This window comes from Lonchura striata, chromosome 15, assembly GCF_046129695.1.
Source record: "Lonchura striata isolate bLonStr1 chromosome 15, bLonStr1.mat, whole genome shotgun sequence".
NCBI lineage: Eukaryota > Metazoa > Chordata > Aves > Passeriformes > Estrildidae > Lonchura > Lonchura striata.
In genome coordinates this window covers 2,431,053-2,458,118 of record NC_134617.1, presented here as the reverse complement: position 1 = coordinate 2,458,118, position 27,066 = coordinate 2,431,053, and the positions used below count along the sequence as shown (strand labels likewise).

Here is a 27,066-nt window from a genome sequence, read left to right as displayed (position 1 = left end):
ATCCAAACTGTGATCCCCACCCTGTCCCCAGCCCAGAGCACCCACTGCCACCTCCAGCCCTTCCTGGGACACCCCAGGGATGGGATCCAAACCTCCCTGGGCAGTTCCAGTGCCTGAGCTCCCTTTCCATGGGGAAATTCCTGCTGTGCCCACCCTGAGCCCATCCTCACCCAGCCTGAGGCTGTTCCCTCTCATCCTGGATGTCCCCCTGGCTGTCCCCTCCTGTCAGGAGCTGTGCAGAACCAGAAGATTCCCATGGAAAAGTTCCAGGTTTACACCCAAGAGCCTCCTCGGGTTCCAGGCCAGGCTGACTGGTCAGGAGCAGGGTGGGGAACACGAGCTCTGCAGCCCAGAGTGAGAAGCAGGGCAATGGTGAGCACGTTTCTCTCCCTCTCAGGATTTTTCACAGAAATGTTCTCACCACAGCAATGCCCTTCGCTTTTCCCGGCGCCGAGTCCTTCCCTGCTGCCCCCAGACCCACGGGACTGCAGCAGCAGCTTCCCCAGGCACTAACCCGGGCTCTCCACATGTCCCCAGCGAGCCAGCAGCGCTGCCAGGCAGCTCTGAGCATGAGGAAGCACAAACCAGACATTCCCTTACCCACCTGTCACCCATTCCAAAGGAAACTTCCTGGAAACACCACACCTAGCACTAAGTTCAAGGCAGCAGAAGCCACTCCCTATCATTCCACACACACAATGATTCCGGACAGTATTTCCTCCACAATTTTTATTTTAAATTACAAAGGATGTTGCATACATTGATGAATTTGTATCTGAATAGAAGTGCTAGGGATCAAGGGTGACAGAGTAAACAAAGTCAATAGTTTAATTGTGCCTCTTTTCAAAAAAATAAAACTGCACAACTATTAACCAACATTTAACATTGCAACTCTTAACAGATCATGCTTTGAACAAGGTAAATTTATTTTCTAACAGAGACAAGACTTTCAGTATGTTTTACTGAGCTCCAGTTGGAAGTTGATTATAGAATATCAAGGACAGCATTACAATCATGACCCCAAGCAAAGGCAGAACAGGATGCCATGTTTTGTTTAAAATGCTTTTTTTTTTTTTGCATCTTCATGTGCCATCAGCCTTAAGAGTTCACCCAACTACAAATACTGAGCAAGTTTTCCTTGGATATATAATATTCTGGGAAGATAGATGATTCCAATCAGAATGCATGAATATCCATCATTACAAGAGAAATTAAAATTAAGTTTTCTTACTAGGTTCTGTTTCCTAATCAGATTTTGATAGGGTGGGATGTGCTTTTTCCAATATCAAATCTAATCTGTAAGTTTTCCCTACAGTAGTAGTTAAGTCACCCAATTTGACTTTAAATATACTCAACTAAAAATTACTTTAAACTCTAGAAAAACTCTGAATTGTGACATTATCTAAAAAGCTTGAAATTTTGTTTTTTTTTTTAATGGGGGAAACAAAAAAATGCAAGTGTGGCTTCAAAGAGCTCTGGTTCCACTTTTAGCTCCACAGCTTGGTAAAAAACAATAAATTCAGAGTCAGTATTTGCTCCCATGGAAGTTCATGGATGTCTAAGAGGCTGAGGATTATATCCAGAGTGCAAAGACACCTTCTCGAAGCACTGGAGGGAAAACATGGCATATTGTGAAATGCAAGTTGTAGAAAGACAGAGATTTTTGTTTGCTGCAAAGAAGATACAGCCTGAAAGTGCCATCTTTGATTAATGACATCGAAGAAATCCCAATTTACATTGGGAGATATTCAAGAGTGGCGTTTTCTCAACAGACTAATGCCCTTAATACAGTTACAAGAAGGATCAGTCACTGAGGCAGCAACTGTTTGAAATGTACTTCACACCATCCCTGGGGTAAACAAAATAAACCTCAGCTGTGTGCAAGGCTGTGTCAACAAGCCAAGACCACATCTAGCAGCACACTCCACTAGGTGATTCCAACTTCAAAGGAAAACCAAATCATGCTTAGATGCACTCTTGAAACTCGGGTCTCAAGGCCAAATACAGATCCTGACATTCACGGTCCAGAACTGGCTTGTGCCTCAGCAGAATTTCAGGAAGACGAGCAAGCACGTTTGAGGAACAGGACTGCATTTGCTATTTCTGCTGGAGGCAGCTTGGATACAACCCTTGGAAATTCTCCCAATAAAACCCTTCAGAGCTTCTTTAAAATAATAATAAAAAAAAATTGCTATGTTTAAATGATTTATGGAAAAGCACATCCAGTCATTATAGCTGTGAATAAGCTGTTTCATTAATGAAGGCAAGATAAATATTAGATAAATATTGGGGGGTGTCTTTTAAAAATAAATTTTAAACTGACACCTCTACATTTCCAAAGTGTCTGTTTGCTTTTAGGTTAGTTAAAAGACCTTTCAACCATTTTAGGTTGGTTTGTTGTTTGTTTGCTTTTTTTTAAAAACCCCAACTTTTCCCTGGCCCTCTTAGTACGGAAAAAAGTCAACCTATAAATTAGGAACTGAACACAGCTGAGCCTGACTCTCACATCAGCTTTACAGCAATACAACTTTATTAAATCACAATGATTTCAACTGGTATGATAAGAAAATCCAGCCCATCCACACGTAAACACAGCTTTAGTAGTAAGTCTCTCTCATCCCAAAAAACATAAAGCACTCACCAAATATCAGTAAATGTGTTCAATAAACCATAAAAGTAAGCGTTAGCAAAAGGGGTTTTGGGTTTAAAAACACCCTTCAGGAGCACCCCCACGTTTTGCAAGGCCATTCAAAAACTGGTCTTCCATAGAAATACAAAAGGACTAGAGAGAGAAACTGAAATCAGCCCTGTCTGCACTCGCTCCAGCACGCTTCAATCAGCTCTGACTCCACCTCAGAAGCTTTGACGAGTTCAGAGGGAATGAAAAACACTTAGTTTCTAGATGTACAAGTAAGGCACAATATAAAGCCACATCATCATCTGTCATGAAGGGAGGGGAAGGACGAGGGTCATACATGGTACAGCAGAACAAGCAGCCCATCGATTCCAAGTGTGGCACCTACGTTCAGACTGACGAGATCTCGACAAGAGCAGTTATGACAGCATGCTTTTAATATGGAAACAAATCCTAGAGAATCCAGTGTATCAGAAAAAGGAAGAGCTTTCTGGTTGTATTAAATCAAAAAATAGATCATTGTTTTTGGAGATAGGATTAAAAGTGAATATTCACAATGCCTACACTCAAAAACAAACAAAACAAAAAACCCAGGATTTCGTTAAGATCCACATACTATGTATGAACACTGAAAATCTTTAGAAAATGGTCTTCTCTAAAGATCACCCCAAAACGCATGCCACAATTGCCAAAAAACAGAACATGTACATATGTTGGTTTTTATACCCTTATAAGATTTTTGTTTGTGATAAGTATACACTAAATGTATATATTTTAATGACACTAGAGGAAGCAGATTGTTACTGGCATTAAAGTACAACCATTTCTAGACGGTTTAAATGCCACAGAGTCCCCTGGTTAAAATGTAAAGCTGCACAGCTTGCCTATGTCACCTTTATGATAAAGTTAAACCAGCAAAAGGTCTTATCTTTACTCTACATTTTACTGCCAGGTTTTATTTATCTCAAGTATCGCTGCAGCATTCTGACCAGCCCAGAGTTAGCAGCAAGTGGCAGGAATCATATAAAACGCAGTTTCTTTTTTTTTTTTTCTTTTTCCTCTTTTTTTTTTTTAAACAAAGTGCTTTTCTAAGATATACATACATATAAATAGTTACAAAATAAAGTGTCAACATTAAAAAGCTCAACTATTTCAAAGCTTTAACTTAAAATAATACATAGGAAACACTGAAATGCAAGGGTATGGAACTCACTAAAGATTCAAAGTCTACTTTGAAATGCGAGACCAAAATCATAGTCTGGTTTTCAGACAAAAAGAAAAAGCTATAAAGTTGTGTGTTGCCCAGGATTCCCAGGTAGCAAAATAAGTGGGGCGGCTTTTAAACGCCTTGTCAGTTGAATTTGTCCCAGAAGTTTTTACCTGATTTGAAACTGCTCTCTCTCAATGCTCAGATGCTGCCTCGCCCGCAGGGTTTGGGTGGAGCACAGGGACAAGCTCTGAGTGCCAGCCCTGCTCGGTTACAGCCTGCACCTCACAGGACACATTCTCTCTTGGGGTTTTTGGGGCCCTGGGCAGCTCCACAAGAACAAGAGGAATACACCAGACCCACTGTGGAAAGCAGCAGCCAACTCTCTCCTCACCTGAACACCACCACCACCACAAAGAAAAACACCCACACTCCACTCAGATTTTGCAAGCCTTAAGTGGATTTACAAAGTTTTGCCTAAATTGCCCTGGGTATTTGTTCAGTCTCTTGTAGGAAAGACTTTCTGTACAGCTCAGTAGTGGTATTTTGGCCTCCTCCTCCCTTTTGAGTTTTCCAAAATATTTAGGTACAAAGGAAGCTGTGAGTGTGGCAGGGCCACCACTTTCAGCAGCCACTCCTCCTGCACTGTTACCGATTCAGGCTTTTTTTCTCTTATAGTACAAGCTCGGATATAAAAATAATCTACTTATAAACAGAAAGGAATCACAGTACAAACAAACTCAGACAAACTAGAAACGAAGTGGAGAAGTTCCCCAAAGGGAGTGGGGAAAAAGCCTTCATGGACTTTTGCATTTTCTTTTTTTCAGCAGCTACATTTGAAAATATTTGGTATTTCTATTTTCAGTAAACAGTGTTTTGTCATCTTTAAATAGGGAGAGAAAGAACAGGGAGGAAAAGGGGGGGGGTCCATGAAACCAGAGAATGATCTTGCCTTGAGATAAAGGACTTTCTCATCAAAGGCTAAAGCTTTTAATCTGTACGTTAACACTGACTACAAAGCCAACTCTTATTAGCAGAAGAGCAAATAAGAACTTTGTGTTAATATTCTTCAATCATAGAAACTACTGAATTAACAAGAATAAGTCACATATAAGTCTGAAGAAGCTAGTTTCGAAATACCTGTACAAAAATATAAAAGTCTATAAATTTTTTTTTTTTTTGTTTGAAGCCTGTGTTGATCCTTGGAAACATCACATGCATAATAATACATCAACTGGAAAAGTGGCAACTAAGGAATTAGATATTTGTAGCTCTTTTTTTTTCTCTTTACATATATACACGTTACAATAAAAATAATTTTATTTTGGTTGTTTGGTGGAAGTATACTACAACAAGCTAAATACTTTTTTTTTTAAATTCTCAAAGTCGAAAACTATTTTACCAATAGCTTACTAAAATCCAAATATATTAAAATCTCCTACAGTAAGTGCAGAGAAAAAAGATTTAAAGACTCCAAGACGGCCACCAACTTATCTACCATGGAAGCGAACTACAAGAACAGCAAAATAATATTGTTATGTATGAATGCTCCTTCTGTAGATAATTGGACCCAAACAAAAAAATTCACAGTTCAGTAAGATCCCTAACCCTGACCTTTAATTTTTTTTCTTTTTTTCTTTTGTTTTTACATTCAGTACAGTATCATATAAGCTGTGCAAAACTTTACTTAGACTGGCAGTTCGCCATATCAGTTGCATTTGTCTTTGGTACAAAAATAAACAATCGCATTAATGTGCAAGTATTTGTTTTCTTCCGGCCAAAGTACCGAAATTGAGTTTTCTAGAGCCATCTTTTATACAATACATAGACTCTGTGGCATATATCTACATTTTCAACATATTCCTATATACATTCAAAAAATTTTAAGAGCTGGAACAAATACATTAAAACCTAAAATCTCGCCATCTATACAGCTCGGTTTTGCCCCTCAGGGTTTTCTTCATACAAAACTTTACCAGCTTATACTGATAGCTCTCCCCACAAAATACAAGGCACAAAGAATATACTTTTTTTTTCTCTTGCTTGCACAGACATTTAAATACTCTATTAAGCTCAGAAAATTAAAGTCTTATATGGCACACTAGCTCTAATGCTGCGTGTGCTATGTACAAGTTAATGGTTGCAAAGAAAGCTTACTTTTTTTTGTAAGAACAAGAAACGAAAATCCAATTATTTAAAAATAAAATTTTTAAAAAATAACAAAAAACTCCCTACATTGACAGCTTCACCAAAAAAATGCTTCCTCTTACTTCACTTGGACCATAAACCTGTCACAATGTCTGGCAAATGCTAAAGTATTTTCTCTAGCAAACCCACATTTTTGCTTTGAAAACAAAAGTGATATATTCTGGTCCTAGATCATTTGAAAGAGAACTCTCATTTCTGCCCTTGAGCTTGAAGCAGCTTTGAAACTATCTGGTTTATGGTCCAAAAATGCTCTGCGGCATTTCCTACCACGCCGTGATTCGTTTTCCTACACTGTTACCGAAAGCAATGGAACCTACAGGTGAGTGCTGACAGAATGCTAAGCTGACATGCAGACCAGGATGCCATTTACAAGGAGGAACTCGGCAGCACAGGCAGAACCTGCCCCAGAGCAGCTCCAGTCCTGCCCTACACCTTGGCCATGGGTATCCGGAGCCCCACCAGGCCGCCCGTGGGGTCTCCCTCCGCTGTCTTCTCCAGCACCTGGTTCACGAACTCCGACGTCTGCCCAGCTACGGGAAGTCCTGAAAGGGAGGGAAGAGAAGCTGCTCTCAGGTCACTGCTCATGGCACATTCCTACTGATGCCTCAGGTTTTGGCTTTTCTATTTTTTACATTCTGTGCTGCTTTAGTGTGTGGGTCTGAGCTTCATACCAGGGGATGCTGAGCTCTCTGCACAGAGCAGGGAGACAAAAGAATTCCTTCTCCAGCTGGGGACCAAAGACAAATGATCCAAATCTCAGCCCAAGAGCACAAACAACGTGGGATGGAGAGAGAAAAACAAGCAGGATGGGACTTCATAAGCTAAAGCTATAACTGGGCAATTAACTCCAATATGCAAATGGAGCAGAACTTATAAAAGTGAGACCTCCTGACCAATCATTCATTTTTGTGACCATTTTGGTTCATCTTGGGTGTAGCCCTGGCTGGACTCTTGTGCATCCCAAAGTGGATGCATTGAGGCCTTTTAATAAATCCCTGCTTTATTCTTTAGCTCTGTCCAGCCTCTGTTCTAGGCCAGCCTTCCCAAGGCATCACTACGTGTGACACAAAGCCAGGGGCACTTTGGTTGAGACAAATGGAATCAGGAAAGGGTTCATTCATTTCTCTAGATCAGAAATTGTTTGTAATCAAATATAGGAAGCACAGAGAAGGCACCAGGATGATCAGAGGGCTGGGAGGAAAGGCTGGGAGAATTGGGATTGTTCAGCCTGCAGAGGAGAAGCTTTGGAGTGACCTCATTGTGGCCTCACAGTGCCTGAATAAGACAGCAAGATGGAGAGAGAATTTTTACAAGGGATGGAGGGCAGGATACAGGGAATGGTTTCACACTGCCAGAGAGCAGAATTAGATGGGATATTGAGAAGGAGCTGTTCCCTGGCAGGGTGGGCAGGCCCTGGCACAGGGTGCCCAGAGCAGCTGTGGCTGCCCCTGCATCCTTGGCAGTGTCCAAGGCCAGGCTGGATGGAACCTGGAGCCACCTGGGATAGTGGGAGGTGTCTCTGGTGGAATGGGATGAGCTTTGGTGCTCCTCGGGGTATTTATGACTCTGTATCTTCATACCCAGGTGAATACACCAAGTTCACTGCTTACCAAGAGTGTCTTTAATAAGTATGTTCAACTTTTGCTCCATGTTGATTCCTCTGTCATCTTTAGGTACCTGCACCCGATTAACTATTTCTTGTTTAATGGAGTTGATGACAAACAGTAAATTATCTGCAATCAAAAAAAAAAAGGATTAGCTTTACATCACATTCTCCTGGAAGGGATTCACAATTACCCACATACAGCTATCTGTGTCAAAGGTGTCACATCACACTTACTGTAAAATTGAATGCAATAGTTTACATCAAATATTACCAATGTTTTCAGTAATATTTACAGCACATGCATACATTTACATAATTTACACCTGCAAAGTAGCTCAACATTGCAGGTAACCCAATTTACATTCACTTTATTCAATGGGCTGGTTTTGTAGGACAGAATTGATGGGTTTGCCCAAACAAAAAAAAAATTAGAGATGTGAAGAGCTGTATTTACCATATTCCGTGTTGAGACCCCAGAGTTTAACTTTATTGGCTTCATACTGGGCTTTCTTTTTTAGCCTACAAGCCCTATGGCAAGAAGAGAGGAAGAATTAGAGCACTACCAGAAATTCCAGAGCAGTAAGAGCCACATGAACTCATCAACCAACCCTCCCAGAGCTGTGATGCACAAACTCATCCCTCCTCACTCACCTGCACTGGAAACACTCTGCTACCTGCATCTGCTCACATTTGACACTTGTGGAATTTGCCACTGTCCCAACTGTTTGCCCAAAGCTAAGGAAGCCAATTCCAGTGGAAACACATCCTTATCTAGAAAACAGCCAAACCACAGCTCCCAAGGTGCCAGCTGCTCTTCTTTTTGATAAATCGGTAATTCCCATTTGGTAAACTGGTAATTCCCATTTGATAAACTGGTAATTCCCATTGCAAGAGCTGCCACATGAAGTAGATTTTTTTTAGGCTAAACTACTAAAAATTGTTTAGCTTTTTAACATTTACTTGTAGCAATCCAAATTTTCTCATCCCTGCAGCTCTACCCAATGCATACCTGGAAGCCAACTTGTTCTTTTCTTTCCTTGACCTGGGTCTGGCAGTTAAGGGAAGTTCACTGACAGGTGTCAGGTCACTGATCACCTTATTCAGCTTCCTCAGCTCGTTACCAATCTGGAGGAGTTTTCTGGGGTTGGGAGTCAGGTCTTCTACATCAGTCCTCCGTGACTTCTTTGCTGCATATTTTCCTGTTTTAAACATGCAGAAAAATGAGTAGGGAAGTGACATAATACATACACAAACCTGTGAGAAAACACTCTAAAATAGCAGTTTTTGGGTGCAGTTTTAAGTTCCTTTGTTCATTGCAGAAGAATGGGCCGGAATCAGGTGATCCCTGTGGCCGCTCACAATAGAAAGAGCATTTCCACATAAAGAGCTTTGTACAATTCATATTCTATCCAGATCAGATAAGAGCAAATACTGCTGGCAAGGCCACTGGATGTGACAGAGAGCATACACACAACTCTGCTGAAAAATGTATGTCACAAGTTCAAACCCTGTTGTTTTGCTCCAGCTGTAAACCTGTTAACTCATATGCAGGCAAAATCCCCTCCTGCACACTCCAGTGGATTAAACTCCTAAATAATCTTATTGTCAAAGTCCTGCTTTAAGAAAGAGTGCTGTGGCCTGGTGTTGAAAAAATCTTCAGCAATGCTGAGATGAAATGATCCACATAAATGCCAGTTAATCCCTTTTATTATATGTATTTTAAACTATTTAAGGCTGGTTTTGCACTTGACTTAGAGGTCCAGTGTCCAAGTGTCTGGTAGGTTTGAGTCCTCAGAGCATGTTTTGGTTATTTGGTGTTGGATAACAAATATAAAATAATGGAATCACAGAATGGTTTGGGTTGGAAGGGACCTTAAACTCTTCTTTTTCTCCCCCTTGCCATGGGCAAGGACACCTTCCACTAGACCAGGCTGCTCAGAGCTCCATCATGAGAAAGAGCAGTTGACAGAACTTTAGGTACTGGTATTTCACTACAGGATAAAGAAGCTTTTAAAAACTAAGGACATCCAAAGAAAGAAATGCTTTCTTCCCTGAATAAATCTACAGGTAACAACATCAACAACTAAAAAACCTTCTGATTTAAGAGAAGGTCAATTGCCATGTTAAAGGCAGTAATTGTCAACTCTAAGGGAACATTAACCTTATAACCAGGGAAGTTGGTTTAAATTGCTCCTTCAAAGCCAAAAATCAAATGGAGCAGCCTAAAAGAGGTCCTGTGAGAAGAAAACAAAAATACCCCTAAGAGTGGTTTGTTTTGGGTGATGTTAATCATGTTTGTGGTGCAGTAATTGCTCACTGGGAATAAATCAGTTATTAGAGCAACTAGTTTAAGTTTCTGAGAGGGCATCTTAAGGAAATAGTTTATTCCCAGAGGAGTAACTGCTTCACTGTGCTGCATTCACAGGGGGAAAACAAGGAGGGAGGAGCAGAGAGAGACAGTTGTGCCTTAGTGCTTGTCCTCAGCTCATACCAGTCCCCTGAACTTGGCACCCCAGAGCCCTCCCAGCCTCCTGCTAACACAGGCAGCACTGACAGAACAGCCACGAGCAGCAAACATCTGTCAAGTCACCATCCAATATTTACAGTATCCCACTGAGAAAGCTTTGAACTCTTGGGGTTTCCACTGAGAGCCCTTGGAAGTCACAATTCTCAATTCATCCACACTCCTCTGGAAGAAACCACACTGAAAGTCCCTACTGTGTGCTCACTGTGCCTTCCCTGGGCACTGCAGAGTACCAGACTTACAGTGCTTGAGTTTTCATAGCCAAAACACAACTCAGCACTTGCAAGGAGGGGATTTTGGCTGCTGAAGGTGTCACAAGGAGGAGACAGCCATTTGTGACCAGGCTGAGGATTTCTTACCATGGTGGAGCCCATTCTTCTGGTACATGTTGCTGGGCAGGGTGTCCCTGTCCCACTCGGATGGCCTCAGCATCCTCTCCTGCTGGGACGGCGTCAGCTGCTCGCTGTACTCCCAGAAGTATCTTCGCTTGCCTCTTTTCCGAGAGGATATTGCAGTCATTTCTTTTAAATCCTCCACAGAATCGTTTTCATACCCTAAAAGGATGCAGGGGGTTGTTTATATGCTGGTGACAGAATTGTTTGTAGCCCTTTAGCAGCAAACTGAGGATTCAAGTTGAGAGCAAAACCACAGCCAGCTCTGTTTTGCATTATCTAACACTCGGTTCCCAGCATCAGCTGCTCCTGGGTATTTGCCTGAAGTCCAGGGTAGACACTGAGCTACTGATGGGGCTTCATTAGTTGAAAAAACCAAAATTATTTATGCATTTAAAGTCCCTTTATGTTCTCTGACCCCCTAAGCTGTAGTCCCCCACAAACCCAGCAGTGCCAAGTACAGACAGCAGATGTTGGACCACGTCCACCCATCCTGACAATTTCCTCCATGAATTGGCAGGAACACAATCCTAACTCACCTCCACATTTGACAAAAAGCATGGAAAGAGAAGCAGATTAAATAAAGATGGATTAGCAAAAGACAATAAAGTAAAAAATTATTCAATTATAGAACACTCTGAGTTGGAAGAAACCCACAGGATCGAGTCCAACTCCTGCCACTCCTTGGCTCCAAAGACCTGCAGGGAATAAATCCAAGCACTGAACCCTCCTAGGCTGGAGAAAGGGTCTCTGTTATCAGGACAGTGACCAAAGGACCATCTAAGCTGGAGGGATCTGGACCCACTGTTCAACCTCTTCCTCCTCTTTAGTGGGATGGGAAGAAATGACCCTCAGTAACGCTGTAACAGTATTTTAAAGGTGAATTATGATGCACTTGATACCATGAATTGCTCATGAAGGACATGGAAATTGCAATGCCACTGCTCACATCACAGAAATATTCTACCATAATTATGTAAACCCAAACCACAGGTTTTCAAACCCCAGATATGCTTTAGAAAATAATCTATACTAAGGTTAAAAAAAAATCTCAAACCACTGCATGACCTTTTGTGATGAAATGTTAAATATCTGTTTACATTTACTCAAAAAAGGAACATTTCTAAACATCACATACTGTGATGGAGCTAAAGGAAAAATATAAAGCCACCCATGCATGGACGGCAGGCTTAGCAAGCCTTGACCCCATATGCTTCAGCTCTGCTTCATCTTCCAGCAGCACAAAGAACACTTTCTTCCTTTTAAAACAGTCCATTCAATTAGTCTGTTTGCACTTGAAAAAGCAGTTGAAAGAGGAAAAACAAACTTTCTTGCTTTGGTTTGACTCTCGCATCATAACCCAAAGCACGAATACAAGTCAGGTATGCAGAAAGATGAAATCCATCCTGAAGTTCTGTTTCTCACAATCTCATCAATTCACTTACTTGGGTTCTCTGGTTTGGAAAGGCAGGATTTTAAAGGCAAACCAAACAATGAAACATGCTTTTTAAAACATTTGTGCTGTATAGCCAAAATTATTGACAATTTACATTAAATACAGTTTCGAATACCATAAATATTTGTAACTGTAGCTCCATTTTACTCAAATGCTGTTTGACAGAAGTATCAAAATGCACTCAAAAAGCCCACTGATTTCCACCTAAAAATGTATGTAACTCATTCTACAGAAATACATAAATTGAACCCATCTTCATGATAACACAGAATTAATCCAACCAATGAAAACAAATCTCTGTAAGAGCTGAAGGGTACAAATGTACAATAAGGTTAAAATCAGGACTTCCTGTTTGCTTATTCAAACCGTAATTAAGTTAGCAACTTCAATTACATTGACTTAATACATCCTGCCTTGCCAGCCCAACACTGACCTGCTGCCATTATAAAGTTACATAAAAGAACCCAGTGCAGTGTCCTAACCTAACACATAAACTTGTTCAGCTGCTCTGCACTGGATTTATTCCTCCTCTTAGCAAGGATCACACAGCAGGGCAGGCTTCTAAGAAATCTGAAAGGGTTCTTGTGTTTAACTCTGAAGCCCTTCACAACCCCCTCCTAAAAGTGCTCCTTCACATCCCTCCCTGTGGTTTTCGGTTTAAATTCACCAGGGTTAAATGAAGCAGAACAGAGAACGTGACTCCTGCATCTCACCAGGTGAAACCCAAAAATAGCCACACTGAAACAACCCCAGAGAACTCCTCCTCTTCACCACAGAGGCTTCTGGCAAATCAATCCCAGGGTTTTTCCCCCAGCTGATGCTCCAGCTGCTCAGACTGACCTAATGCAGCTTCTTAAAACAATCTGTGTCTCTAGGAGCACTTTTTCACTCATTTCTTCTCCAGTGCTACTGACAAAGGAATAGATTGCTGCATTTCTCATTTCTGCAATCTCCTGACTACTCGACAGCAGGAACATTCATTTAGAAGTCTTTCTACTAAATGAGATAGGAAAAATAAACTCAGTAATAGCAAAACCACCACATATAATGCTAGAAGAGGCCTGGGCTGGTAATTCCCATAATAAATTACCTTTGCAGGGGACCAAAATTGCTAAATCTGTGTCATGGTGATAATAAAAACACTGTTGTCCAAACTTGCCTGAGAGCCAGTCACATTTTTAGCTGTTTCTCCTTCACTATAACTAAATATTTTCTCAGATAACACCTGAAGAAAGCATTTCATTCACTCTAAGAGCATACATGAAGAATAACCAAAAGCCAATGATGTATAAAAAGCCAACAGAAGGTCAGCAATAACTAGCAGATTTTTGTCCTTTCAGTAAATTATATCCTCACTCAAAATACCAACTGATTTTGCTTTCAGACCTGTGGAAGGTTTAATTTTTCTGTGCTGTGCCTATTTTTAGATACTTTACCCATAGTACTTACCTTTAGAGGTAAAAAAGCAACACAAAATACAAGAGTGACATGAATAGAATACCTGGATATATTATTTCCTCAAACAGACAAAATTTATGATAAAATTTTTAATATCGCCACATTTGAGGTGAATGGTTTTAGGCTTCATTCATGGAAGCTTGGATAAGCCCAGATCCTCAGCTACTGCTGCAGAATGTGGATTGCTGGTCAGTAAAGTCATTAATTAATTCATTCCACCCACAGCATTTAACACAAGCTCTCTTTTTCAGGGATCCCAGGCTCCCAGTGCAACACATCCCCCATGGGCTGCAGAGCTGGAACAGCTGCTCAAGGCCCCAGAAAGCAGAGGGAGTTCACTCCAGAAGGGAGAAAGAAGCTTCAGAATGTTAATAAAAATGTGTTGTGTGCATGTGAAAGTAGCATAAAGGGCAGAATGCTTAACGAGTTTAATACCAACGCAGGAAATCTAATTAGAAAATAATTTCATCTGAGAGTTCATTATGACAAACACTGACAAGCTTTAGGGAAGCTGCTGTTCTCAACAAGGAAAAATTTCAGCTGCTTTATTCCCCTGAAGTTTCATATTGCCAAATGTCTGAATACTTTAATTCTTATTCTCTACTACAGGGCATTTTTAAGATGTGAATATTGTAATACTTTCTGAAGTCAAATTAATACTTGGTTACAATTCTGTGCAGATTTTATTTTTACACAGTGTTACTGTTGTTACCTTCTAGGTGAAGGTTAGTTCTTATTCCTGCTCTTAGAACTCCATTTTTAAAGGTAGGAGAGAGGAATTCAGTATCCTCTGAAGCTCCACTGTTACTGCTGAAAACCACCTAGAAATTTTTCTATTAATCTCAGTCATTCTTTGGATTCTGTGGAAAAGCTGTACCTGAAAATAGGGCTTAAATAATTATGAAGTCATTTCACTCAGGATGCGATTTCATCCTGACAGGTCCAACTCTGGATAAATTCAGAGATACAAGAAGTGCTAGGAAGCTCTGCACACCCTACTAGAGAGCTACAATAAAAAAAGAAAGGCACACTTTAGGCAGCTGCTCGAACCTCAGGCTACAGCTGGGCTTCCTGTACTTATTATTTTTGTTGCACAACCACACTTTATGCAGTTTTTCATGAAAGAGGGCAACAGAGACTTTGCATACTTTGAATAAATTGCATTTTGCAAAGCACTTAGAAAACGTGGGAGGAGAATTCACAACTGAAGATCAGTGCTGCTCATCTGTAACTACCAGGAGTTCAGAAGCTTTCCTTCCCACTCAGAGGACAAACCCATCAACCCCCACGTTACCAAAGCCCAGCCATGCTGGTACCTGGTTCTGAGAAGGTATCGCTGATGTCGTCGTCCTTATCGTCCTCGTAATCTTCCTCCTCGTCGTCGTTCTCAGACAGCTCGTGCTCACTGCCAAAGCCTTCATCGTGGTCCTCATCTTCAATATCATCCTCATCCTCCTCCTCTTCCTCAGGCTCTGCTTTGACTGACTGCTCACCCAAAGCGTCTGTTACAAAAAGAGAATAATTGTGCTCTTCTTTCTTCTGCGAGGAGTCCGACACGGACGCGCTGGCGGAAAGGCTGCTCTCCCCCACGGCCAGCCCTGGGCTCTCCTGGGGAGGGCTGAGGAGCAGCTCTTGAGTCTCTTTAAAAGGCAAACCAGGAGTTGTACTGTGCCCATGGGGGGACTCGAGTCCTTTTCTCTCCTGTCTCTTTGCTACAGCCCCACAGTAGCAGGTGTTTTCCTTGGCTGCGTCAGCGTGCGCCTGGCTCAGCACGGGCCTGCTCTGCGGCAAGGGGTTGATCTTTACTTTTGCTTTTTTAACATAGTCTTTACATTCCACGTGAATGTTCACCTTCTCACTGCTGTACACGTTGGTCTTGGCCATGATCTGTGTACTGGAAGCAGGCTGGCTGCCAGGCTTGCTGGCCTTCTGGGCACAGTCCGACAGCACGGCCTCGGCCTGAACGTTCTTGGAGGAGCAGACCGGCGCCGCTGCTCTGCTCGCCATCTTTTTGCCAGGTAACAAAGAGTTTAAAGGGTTTTGTTTTACACTAAAGAGCAAATCAGGGTAGTAGAGTGAATCTGAGACAGGCTGGGAGTCCTCGCTGTTCAGCTGAGCCAGTGTGGGTGTTTTGCTTATCACCTCTTCATCTTGGTATGGGCTTGAAAAGTCATCAAGGCCCAGGTAATCCACCTCTTTTGTTCCCCAGATGTCACAGCTGGTTAATTTAGTGTACTTAGTTAGGTCTTCACAGTAGGTATCCCACTGTTCCCACTTGGAGGTGAAAGCAGCTTCTTTGTCCAGGACATCTGTAAAAGACTCCAAGTTCTCAAGGTCTTTGCAGTCCTCCATGAAAAGCAAGTTATCCCTGGAGCTTTGCTGATAGTCCATTTCTCTGTCCTGTGCACAGTAAGATAAGTTGAAAGTTAATAAAGAAAAGTATCCATCATCTCTTTACTTAATCTGGTAAGGACAACTCAACTCCAATGAAGTATGAGATAGTGGTGACATAGGAAGAAACCTCAAATTCCAATAAAAGCTTCTTTTGAAGGTCAGAATGAAGCTCAGCTCCTGTGTGCTTCAGCAACAGGTCTTTCTGAAGACACAGCTCCTCCTATAACACTGTGTTTCCCTGCTATTGCAAATCCATCGGCTCATCAGGAACTAAACCAGTACCAATATCCATATATTTAAAATATGAAAGACATCACAGGCATCTCTATAATCTAGGTCAAACTGTGTGCTTAGCAGAATATGCTTGAGTTTACCAGTTCCTGGAAAACCTCATTCTAACATGACCGATTAATGACCACGAGTGACCTTTCTCCTTTGAAGCACAGAGAAAATGAAAAAGGGAATGCTCATATAAGTAGCTTGTGAGTCAACTTTTATTTTCCTTGCCCCTGCATTCACAGCTTGGGTGAAGCAGAACACAGCAGGGGGAAATTCCTCCTTGTGAGGGTGGGCAGGCCCTGGCACAGGGTGCCCACGGAAGCTGTGGCTGCCCCTGGATCCCTGGAAGTGTCCAAGGCCAGGTTGGACAGGGCTTGGAGCACTACTGGAAGCTGGATTTGACTCTGTTTGAAGAAGTGCCTGCTGTAGAAGCATCACACTTGCTGGACAAGCAGTCCAGCTCTTCCCTAATCAGCAGCCAGCAATAATGGATAATTTTCCAGCATTCTTGAACCAACAGCCCTTTATTCCTACAAGAACTGGTGTCAGCCAAGGAGATGAAATTCTGGGCACACACAGGTTACCTACCAGTTCATACATGAAGTCTGGATCCGAGCTGCTTGCCAGGAGATCCGTGCTCATCAGAGTCTGCTCTGAAAACAGGTGGCTCCGAAAGGCATCCCCAAAAGGAGGGTCCATTCCACTCACACTGGGCTACAACACAATGGACAGACATTTCAAACATGATATAAAAAGGCACATTTTCATCTACAACAAAGAGGATCACCATTCCTCCCTGTCTCAGAAGGTTTTTACCACCACAGATAAGCACATCGTTCCCCAGAGTCAGAAAACACTTCAAGAGCAGCTGACAACATGCAGGAGCAATAAAAGCACACATTTCTATCCACCACAGAGCTGCAAGAGCATTCACTGCTCCTTCATTCTTCCCTGTTGGTTTGAAAGTCTTATGTTTGCCAAATTTTGGGACATGCTGGCTTTTGTAGAGGATGAGGGCCAGTACTGGCAAGATCTGGGAGTCTCTAATACAAATAATTTCGTGCTAAAGCAGTGTTGACTGTGTTTAAAGCCATTAGAACTCATAAAACTTCCATGTAAAATTGTAAGGGAAGCAAAATTTATGACAACTAAATCTAGATTGTTACCTCTCTCTCAAGAACAAAATGAAATCTGGAAAAAAAAGCATTATGCAGGATGACTGGGCATGCAGGGAATGGGCAGCAAGGCCTTCTGCTACATTTAATTCCAGACCTCAATTTCGCTTCTAGACACTCTCACCCTGAGGGTTGGGAAGGCAGAAACACTGTGCTGCTGAAAGTCATTCAGTGTGCTGGGTGTGAATCACTGCAGTAATAAAAGGCTGTTCTGCTCTCCAGGCATCCTCCCTCACCCACAGACAACGTGGCTGAAGCTTCAACAAACACAGGACCAAGAGCAGCACCACAGCTTCTACCACAGACACTACAGGACCCTACAAAATATACATCCTGTAATCTCTTACACATCTCCTCTCCTGGTGCTGGTGCAATTTGTTCTTAAACAGAGGCAAAATTATTTACAGAAGCGAATAAAATCCTAGCAGACTTACCTGAGGCATTTCCAAGCCCAGATTCCCCAAATCCAATTCCAAACTTCTTGTTTTATTCACTTGTAGATTCCTTTCCAGCTTTACTTCAGTCTTAGGGAGTTTACACTGTCCATGCAATGAAATTTTTTCCTTAGGATAACTTCAGTTCACCCCGATGGAGCTTTTCTATTTGTCGACTTCTGTGCAGAATAAACACAGCAAACCCCCAAGGCAGTGAGTAATCCTTCACCAACAAGGTGAAAGCTTAAAAGACAGCCAAAGGCAAGAATTTTCCTTGAAAATTGATTTTTTTTCTCATGCTGGAATGTATAGAAATGTTCTTTGCCTGCCATCTTTCATTGAATGAAAAGCCACAGATGCTACAGAACAGAGCTGCTGCAAAAATATTTTTGGCCAAGTTACATTTTGTCGCCTTTTTCCCTCTCTGCTGAGACCAGCAGCTCTACAGACACACCTGAAGAGAAAACCCTGCCAAATTGGGAACAATAATCAGCACACTGCTGGGTATCCAATAGAGAGACAACCTTTATGACTAATGTAACAGAGCCAATGAACTCTAAAAATGTCTTAGGCAAAAGTCTCAAAATACAAATTTCAGAGCAGGCAGAAATGCTGTTTCAGTGGTATCTCCTTTTTTAAGGGATGAATCCATCCAGCATCAGATAAGATTACATCAATCACTCACACAGCAACATCTAGTGGTAGAGGATCACAGAAATCATCCAGCAGCAGAGTGGAACAGACAGATTTCCCCAAGAGAACAAATTAAAAACTGCCAAATTCACAGCTGTCCAATAAAATACATTCTCTATTAATTCAAGTAAGGCATATTTTGAAAGTGGACAAATTTATCTACTGGTAGTTTTGCCAGTTTAAGAGTTTCGACTGACCCGCTCTACTTCAGATGTTTGTCTAATGACTCTTCTGAGCTTTTTGAACAGTGTAAGGAAAACCCTCACTCAGCATTGCTCCTAAGTCAGACTTTGGTGCAATCTGCTCAGGCTGTGTTTATTCTCCTATTTTAAAAACAAATAGTAAACTCTAAGTGTTCTCCCACAGCTCAGAACCCTCCCCCAGCAGCACATGACAGCATCCCCGTGATTATTCCCACTTTCAGATGGTATCTCAGCTAGTTTGTCCTCTTTAGCATATGGACTATCAGACTGTGGTAAAAACAGACACTATGCAAAGAAGCCTTTACTTATCAAAACAGCCTGCTTTGCAAAGAGCAGCTGGAATATAAAGAACAACAGTTCTGGGTCCAGTTACACAGGAGTTCTCAGCTGAACCCTCACCACCCCGGCCAGAGCAGCCATTCCTCACAGGGCCCTGTGGTGAACGAGCCAGATCCTTGTGAGGAAAGCTCCTTTCTGCTCCAAAACCTCCAGGGAACCCTTTAGTTATTTAAAAGTGACATTTAAAGTGAAGTTTGTGCCTCAGCAAGCCCCATCTCCCTTCACCCAGCAAAGGCCACACCACAGCAGGATGGTCCTTCCCAGGTGGGGACGGGGCAGGAATGACTGAGTCACTTCACCTGGGCTAGGAGAAAGGGCCTGTTCTTCGAAACAAACACTGGGCTGTTCTCAGACACAAGGAGAGAGGCAAGGTTATGATTCTAAATATATGAGCATTTTCTTTCCATGAGATTGATGCCTTTTTTCATCAGATTAATACTTTGACATCACCACCAAACCACCTCCTGCATTCACAAGGAGACTGCCAGAGCTGTCCATGACACAAAGGGCAAAGAAAGGAAACATTTGCTGCTTCTTCACTGGCTATTCTTTGTCATGTTTTTTTTTGTCACAACATGAGACAAGCTGTTCCACACACAGCCAGCAAAGGGGGTGAAACTTCATCTCTACTGACACTGATTTCAGTACCAACCAGCCAACACTTCCAGGTGCCAGCTTTGGGATCACTTCCAAATCCTCAAAACAAACATTCAAGGCTCAGAATACTTTTACCATCACCAAGACTGGAGTGATAAGCTTCTTGCACTATTTAAGAATGCCAGTGCATGTCCTCTCAGGTCAAAGCAGTGTATCAGCTAACCCAATTATTTCCGTAATTCTCTTTATATTTCATTCTTGACATTTTATAATATTAATAGTTAAATGTGACTTGAATCCCAATAGCATCTAGTCAACTATTCCACGATGTAGGATTTTTCTCAGCAGCTTTGTGGAGGGGGAAAACACAGTGAGGCCATGAAAAGAAAGACATTGCCTCAGGGAGCTGCACAATCCAGATATCCTTCATGCTCCAAACAAAGCAGCCCTGCTTCCAACTGCTTTCCAAATTTCCCAGAAAGATCAAGGTCATCATTAAAAGCCTCCTGCTGCTTACACCTAACTACCAGTGTTTCTTCACAAACTGGTAAATAAAGATGTAAGGCACAAATCAATGACACATATGGGAGCACAGGTGTCAAATCGGAACTTGCTGTGAAGGAAAGTAATTTGTAGACTGCAGTTAAAATCCCATTCTTACAGAATTTATCATTACTGGCACTTTCAGCCCAAGACTGAGTTAGAAAAGAATAGTCCAGCTGTTGTGTTATCTATAATGAATGCAGTTCTGAACGAACTAAAAGTGCTGTGGCAGAGCTCAAGTACAGCAGCACGAAGAATTACTGAAGATAAATATAGCAGGAATTTCTACTTCAGGACAATTTCCATTAATGCCTTCCATCAGCCCTTCCCAAATGCAGAGGCACAGGTGGAATACAGAGCCCGAACAGCAGGCAGGGTGCTGGCTCCTCTGGCAACAGCCTGCAGGGAAATCAGATCAAGGTGATTAAGAGCCAGGCCTGGAGCTGGTTCTGTGTCTGCAGGTCTGGAGTCACATCAGTGCCCAGCTCTGCTCCTGGGAGGAGGCTCCAGCCTTCCCTGGGGCCTGAGGAAGGGCAGGGCACTGAGGGACCTGCAACACACGTGGAGAGGGACTCTGCAAGGGATGGGGTGACAGGACAAGGGGAATGGCTTCACACTGCCAGAGAGCAGGGTCAGATGGGATTTTGGGAAGGAATTCCTCCCTGCCAGGGTGGTGAGGCCCTGGCACAGAGTGCCCAGAGAAGCTGTGGCTGCCCCATCCATGAAAGTGTTCCAGGCTGGGCTGGACAGGGCTTGGAGCCAGCTGGGATAGTGGAAGGGGGTTAAAATGAAATAATCTTTAAGGTGCCATCCAGCCCAAACCATTCCATGATTCTGTGATCTCAGGAACAGATGTGTCCCTCTAACGTTTAGGAATCCGGGCTACTGATGGAGGCATGCACATGTACATTGGTTAAAATCCCATCAGCCATCAACAAGGAACCAAAGCTTGTTCTGTGGAGTTAACACCTAATTAATCTAATGACAAATCCTAATTAAAAATGATCCCCTGCATTTATTATTTAGTTTCTGAAGAGGAACAGTGGTTCCAGGATGCCCAGGAAGATGAGTTTCCCACAGGGGAGCAGCAGGTGCATTACCTGGGATTACTGGTCTAACCCAGCCTGCAGCAGGAGCTAAACTCCAAATATGCAGCATTTAGGACACACAGTGCAGCTCCTGTGCATGTGCTGCCTCTTGGGCCACTAAAACACCCTCCTGCCACAACACAGCACCTCCAAAGAAGCCCCTCGAAGAGAAAACCCAAAAATCCAGCTTTTAGCTTAGCACCTCTGAAAATCTTCCTCAGTTACCTGTGTCAGTCATTTGTGCCGTGGCTGTAAGGAAAGTTGCTATTTCTGGCCCAGTTCAGCTGGGTATTTTGTACCACTGGAAAGGCACATGGAGCGTGGCTGTGCTGTTTTGCTGGCTGCACAGTGCTCATTATCCCAGCAGCTAAATGCCTGCTGTAAGTGCATTACAGGAACAATTACACTTTCACGGTGGTGACTGCATCACACAGCACAGCTTGTCAAAGTCACAATTTTGATGCAGGTATAAAAAAATAGTTCACGAGAGCCTGCCAGTACTAAACCTAAAAGCTCAGGCTGAAACATTCATGGCTAGCTCTGAATTTCAGAGAAAGCACAAAATCTGCACCATGTGCTTGGAAAGAACCATTACATACCTTGCACTGTTTGCTGTATCTGGACATTTTATGAAATACTGGAGTTAGAGATGCAAGAAGTTCTCCTGCACATCACTTAAAAACATTTTTTCCTTCCACCGTTTGTGCCAACTTGTTTTCTGTTACAGAACATCTTCTGCTCAGGGCAGCCTCCAAGCTGAGAACATGCAGACTGCCCGGGGTGGAGTCCATCCCTGGAGGTGTCCAGGGAACATCTGGAAATGGCACTCCAGGCCTGGTTGAGAAGGTGGGAAACCCCCACAGGTTGGACTCAATGGCTTTGGAGGACTTTCCCAACCTCAATGAATGTTTATGTTTTTTACTTTTGTTCCTGAATAACGCTCCCTTTTTTTTTTTTTTTATTTCTACATGATTCTTCAATGATTATCCAGACTTTAAAAAATTCTTTTTTCTCCCCCACCACAAAGACACTATGTTTATCAGTACTATTATTATTATTTCATAGCAGTGAGCAAAGACACTCTTTTAAAATGTCTTCCTGTATTTCCACCCACCGCAGTCTCATTCCTGGACTCACAAAAGCAGCCAAGTCCCCCTTGTCGATGAAGGATTTCTACTAAAATGTCAGCACAAGCATCTAAGGCATTATGCTTTTTGCTTTTTCTGTCCTGGAGAGAAAATTACACCTGCTTAAAACCCCCAGACGCTGAGTCTGATGGAGCACTGGCACTTAAAAGAACTAAAGATACTTCTTTCACTTCTTCTAAGCCTCTTCCCTTCAGGAAGGGAAGCTGTAACTTCACTGTCTCTGTTCCTGTTCCTCCACTGACCATCCCTTCCCCCTCCAGTGTTATTTTTCCAATCCTACTCGCCCACAGCAGACAGACTTCAAGACCTGGAAGTGATACCTCTAAAGAAATGATCTAGTGTGCAACCACACACAAAACTCCTCAGGCAGCAGAGCCCATGAGTCCCCAAAACAGCACAGAACTCATGGAGCCCCCCATGCCAATGCCAATTAACTTTTTATACTAACAAACATTCTGCATCCACATATTTTGTGACAACTATGCCCAGCTCAATATATTCCTACCAGAAGGATTTTTCTGTATGTTCTGGAACAGAGACAAAGATTTTATTCTTATTTTAGTGCCAAGAGTGGGATGTGCAGCATTTTAAACTTATTAAAATTATATTAACAGCTTTAAATAAATTTAAAAAATATTAAATTTAAAATAGTCATAGCATAAACCTTATTAAAATAACACTGATGAGCAAGGAGAGTTGTTTGCACATGAGAATTAGTAGAAAAACTAACACTTTTATTTTTTCAAGGTGTAGATTTCCCCTGAAGCAGAGTGGAGTGAAAGCAAAGGCAAACAAATAAAACAAATAAAAGCAAAACTAAACAATGATTCAGCTTCCAATTTCCAGCAATATTCTATATCCTGACAGGATGGCTGTTCCTATATTTTTTTCTGACAGAGTCTTTCAGATTAAGGGAAAAATTAATTCTGTCGTTTCCAGGAAAAAATAAAAAGCAACACAAGTCTTATGATGAAGGGAACGGTACAGTCTGGTCCACTCTTCATACTGTGAAATTACAATTGTTATACTCTGATACAGAATTTAGAAATAGGGCATCCGTACCAAATACTTCAAAGCCAGCAGAAAACTCAAAAAATGCATCAGTCAAAATTGTAAAAAACACATGGCTTAAGAGTTTAAAACCAGGATTTAAAAAAACTCAGGGAAATTATTACAGCAAGGTCTAAACCTTAAATTTACAATTGTAACAAAACTTTTGGTTTAACTTTCATGCCAATGCCGACTCTCAAGCAATTCTTATGCAATGCCAAATCTCCTGATCAAGGTTTGATGTTAAAACATTCAGTTGAACTTCCCAAATCACAGAGCGTGGACATGCAGGCTATGGGAATGTAAACCTGTGGGTTTTCTTATTTATCCCATCAGCTATTAGTGGGACAAAAGCTTCTGTTTGTTCCCAATTAATTCCTGCTCATGCTGACTTCAATCTCTGTCCTCACAGGCTGTTTGCTACTCTCATTATTTAAAAACCACCGGGGAGGATGCTCAGGAGACCTGATGCCTCTGCTGCGGATTGCTCTTATCAGGGAATACTCCCATCAAACACAGAATAAAATTCCTTCTTGGCTCAGGTGAGCTACTGGCTATGGACATGTCTGATGTTTCTGAGCTACTGTTATTTATTAATTTAGAAAGGAAATCTCACCGAAATTATTTTAGCAGGAAAGGTTTCTTGCAGAACCATCATACCCAGAGAAGCTGTGGCTGCCCCTGGATCCCTGGAAGTGTCCAAGGCCAGGTGGGACATTGGGACAGTGGAGGGTGTCCCTACCCATGGAAGGGGGTTGAAATTAAATAACCTTCCAACATAAACCATTCAAGGATTCTATGATTTATTTTCCATAGAAATTCTGACTTCTCATTTAAGCAGCCAACAATAGAAATCGACCACATTTCTAAAGCACCTGTGTCTGGCTCTCTGTAATTTTTACTACGAAAACACATTTAATAATACTCATAATTAACCTACCCCACAAGGATGCTCGGAAGCGACCTCAGAAGCCTTTTAAACACAATCTTTAAAACATTTAGAAGTGTTTAAAAGACGATACGAGTATCTGATTCTGTCCTGCCACCCTCTGTTGTGGCAGCAACAGAAAGATCACGATCACTTTAAGTGAGAATCGCACATTTCGGCTGGCAGCGCCAGTGCTCCGAGCTGCAGCCTGTTGCATGGGGAAGCTGAATAAATAAACACCGTGTGTCCCACACCGGCGGAATTATCCCCGAGAGCGGATCCCTTCCAGCAGCCGCTGCCCTGGGAAATGCCGGGGGCTGCCAGGGCCGAGGGAGGGCACGGCAGCGATGCCGCGGGTGGGGAATAACGCCCGGGGTGGGGACCTTGGGGACGAAAATTAAATAATAAAGACTGGGTTTGAGTCTGCGGTGACACGAGGGGCTTTAATCAAGGTGCTCCCGGCTGGGAACCTGCGTGAGCTCAGCGCCGACACGGAGAGGTGTCCGACACCGCGTGTGGGGACACGCCGGGACCCGCGGGCGGCTCCTGAGGATGTTTCACAACCCAAATCTGAGGGGACGGGCCGGGAGCAGGAGCCGGGAACGCGCCCCGGAACGCGGGGCACCGCCCCGGGCCGGTCCCCACGGCTTGGTGGGACGGCCCCGCTGAGGCGAAGCGCGGCGGAGGGACGGGCAGCGCGGGCGGCCGCCGCAGCCGCGGCCCCGCCGGCGTCCCCCGGCCCGGCCCTGACCCACTAACACACCTCCGGCCAACATGGCCGCCCCGCCGCCCAGCGCAGCCTACCGCGGCCGCCTCCGCCCCGCCCCGCGCGCCCGCTCATTGGCTGGCTGCCCCGCCGCGCGCGCTCCCATTGGCCGCCGCGCCCGCCGCTCAGCCGCCCAGCGGCCCTTTCAAGCTAGGGTGAGGCGACATGTAAACAAACCCCCTCCCGCCGCCCCGGCCGCGGCCCCGCGCCCCCCGAGCCGCGCCCGCCGCCCCGCGCACCCCCCGGCCCCGCCGCGCCGCGCACACCGCCCAGGGAGCCCTGTCCCAAGGCTGGGGAGCGGCTCCTGCCCGCCGACCCCCGTGTCAGGGGGAGCGCACCCGCGCTGCCCGACAGGAGCCGCTTCCCGGAGCGGCGGCTCGCAGCGAACAGCCATCCCCTCCGCTCTGTCGTTACATAAACGCCGCGCCGGAGCGGGCACGGTCCCGTCCTGCCCCGCACTCGCAGAGCGGTGACCCCTCTCCGGCAGCTCCGCTCCGCAGCTTTCGGAGCGGAGCCGCCCGTCGGGCACCGACACCCCCGGGCACAGAGACCCCGCACGCCCACCGGTCAGCCCCGGCCGTGCCGGGCATTCAAACAGGTCGCGAACGGAGCAGGTGACTGGGAGCCCGAAAGGCAGGAGCGCAGGACATGCTGAACCCTGCTCTCCCCTCTCCTCCGCCCGCACACCCAGAGCGGCCGGGCTCCCCCGGCAGGACGGCGCTTTCCTCTCCCGGCGCTCGCTCTCCTTGTAAAGGCACGGGCCGCTCCTGCCGGGCCGAGGCCGGAGGGGGCAACGCCGCCGACTCCGGGCTCAGCCCGCGCTCCGTCCGCCCCTGCAGCCCCTTCTCATCGCCCTCAGCCCGGCCGCGGGCCCCGGAGCCGGGACCGGCCACCCCCCGAGCACCGCTGCTCTCCCGCGGCCGCGGCAGCCACACCCCCCCGGCGGGCGAGCGGAGCGGAGCGGAGGGGCCGCCGGCAGCATCCCCGTCCCGCCGCCCTCGGCAGCCGGGCGGACACCTCCTGTGCCGCTCTCCCTCCCTCTCTCCCTCCCTGCAGCCCCCTGCCCGGGGGCACCGCCTCCTCCCACGGCGCCACCCCGACCCTCTCGGTGCCCCGCAGCCCCGCGGAGCCCCCCGCAGCCCCCGACTCACGGCGCTCAGCGGGGGCCGCGGCCCCGCGCGGCCCGGCCCGGCCCCTCCATGCGGCCCCGGGTTTGTTTGTTTATGTCCCTTCCTGACGGGTTCCCGGAAATCGCGTGACTCGCCCCTCACGTGGCCCGAGGGGGCGGCGCGCACGGGAGGGGGCAGGGGGAAGGGGGCTGCGCCAGCCAATAGCAGCGGGCTGTCACTGCCACGTGACGGCGGAGCGGCGCGCGGGGGGTATTTAAGGCGGGGAGGCGGGTGCCCGCGGGCAGAGCGCGGCGGGGCGGAGGCGCGGCCGCGGGTCCTGAGGTGGTGCCGGGTTCGAGTTCCCTACAGCCCGGTCCTGTCGCTCTGCGGCTCCACTCGCGTACTCACCCCTTCATCTGTCCGTCTCACACCTCCAGTTCTGTATTTTTCCTACTGTCCTTAGCTACATGCACAACCACCTCTGATAGTGACAGGTGGCTGGCCTGGTGACTGCTTCGGACACAACTGGAGAAATAATGAACTACTAAACATAATAAAAAATAGACCTACCCGTTTTTATCTTGCTATTTGTAAAGAATGTCTTCTATTCTTTAAAGAAGTTTTTGCATTTCACTCCATTTCTTCTATTTTTGCCCCAGAAAGTCCATGACATTTAATTCTGGGAACAAGGGAGCAGCCGCCCATCTCTGATAACTCAGCCCTTCACAGGAGTAGAATGCTTTCATGATTTCCACTAAATGAAAAGTAAACTTCTATAAAGTCTTTAGAACAATTACTTGTAAGGGGCAGGCAGAGATGCAGATATTTGCATTT

General features: G+C 44.6%; 1 protein-coding gene across 2 annotated transcripts; it reads right to left on the bottom strand.

The window, feature by feature from the left end:
• Positions 1-711: 711 nt before the first annotated feature.
• On the bottom strand, positions 712-26,399 carry CREBRF (CREB3 regulatory factor). Of its 2 annotated transcripts, XM_077786649.1 has the most exons (10): positions 26,275-26,399; positions 17,769-17,947; positions 16,748-16,873; positions 14,781-15,886; positions 14,199-14,293; positions 10,540-10,734; positions 8,666-8,855; positions 8,111-8,184; positions 7,661-7,783; positions 712-6,592 (listed from the first exon to the last, which is right to left on the bottom strand). In XM_077786649.1, exons 2-10 carry the CDS (start codon positions 17,775-17,777, stop codon positions 6,477-6,479), a joined length of 2,034 nt encoding a protein of 677 aa, XP_077642775.1. In that variant the 5' UTR covers positions 17,778-17,947; positions 26,275-26,399; the 3' UTR covers positions 712-6,476. The 2 variants fall into 2 exon arrangements, with proteins under 2 accessions (XP_077642775.1, XP_021387805.2); XM_021532130.3 differs by lacking the exon at positions 14,199-14,293 and having other exon boundaries at positions 14,803-15,886.
• Positions 26,400-27,066: the final 667 nt, after the last annotated feature.

Coding starts and splice junctions, on each gene's coding strand:
- CREBRF (XM_077786649.1), bottom strand. Junction 14,294..14,780: donor ACCAGCATGGCTGGGCTTTG/GTAACGTGGGGG, acceptor GGTTTTCAGCAG/TAACAGTGGAGCTTCAGAGG. Junction 10,735..14,198: donor AACTAACCTTCACCTAGAAG/GTAACAACAGTA, acceptor GCATCCTTTTAG/GGTATGAAAACGATTCTGTG.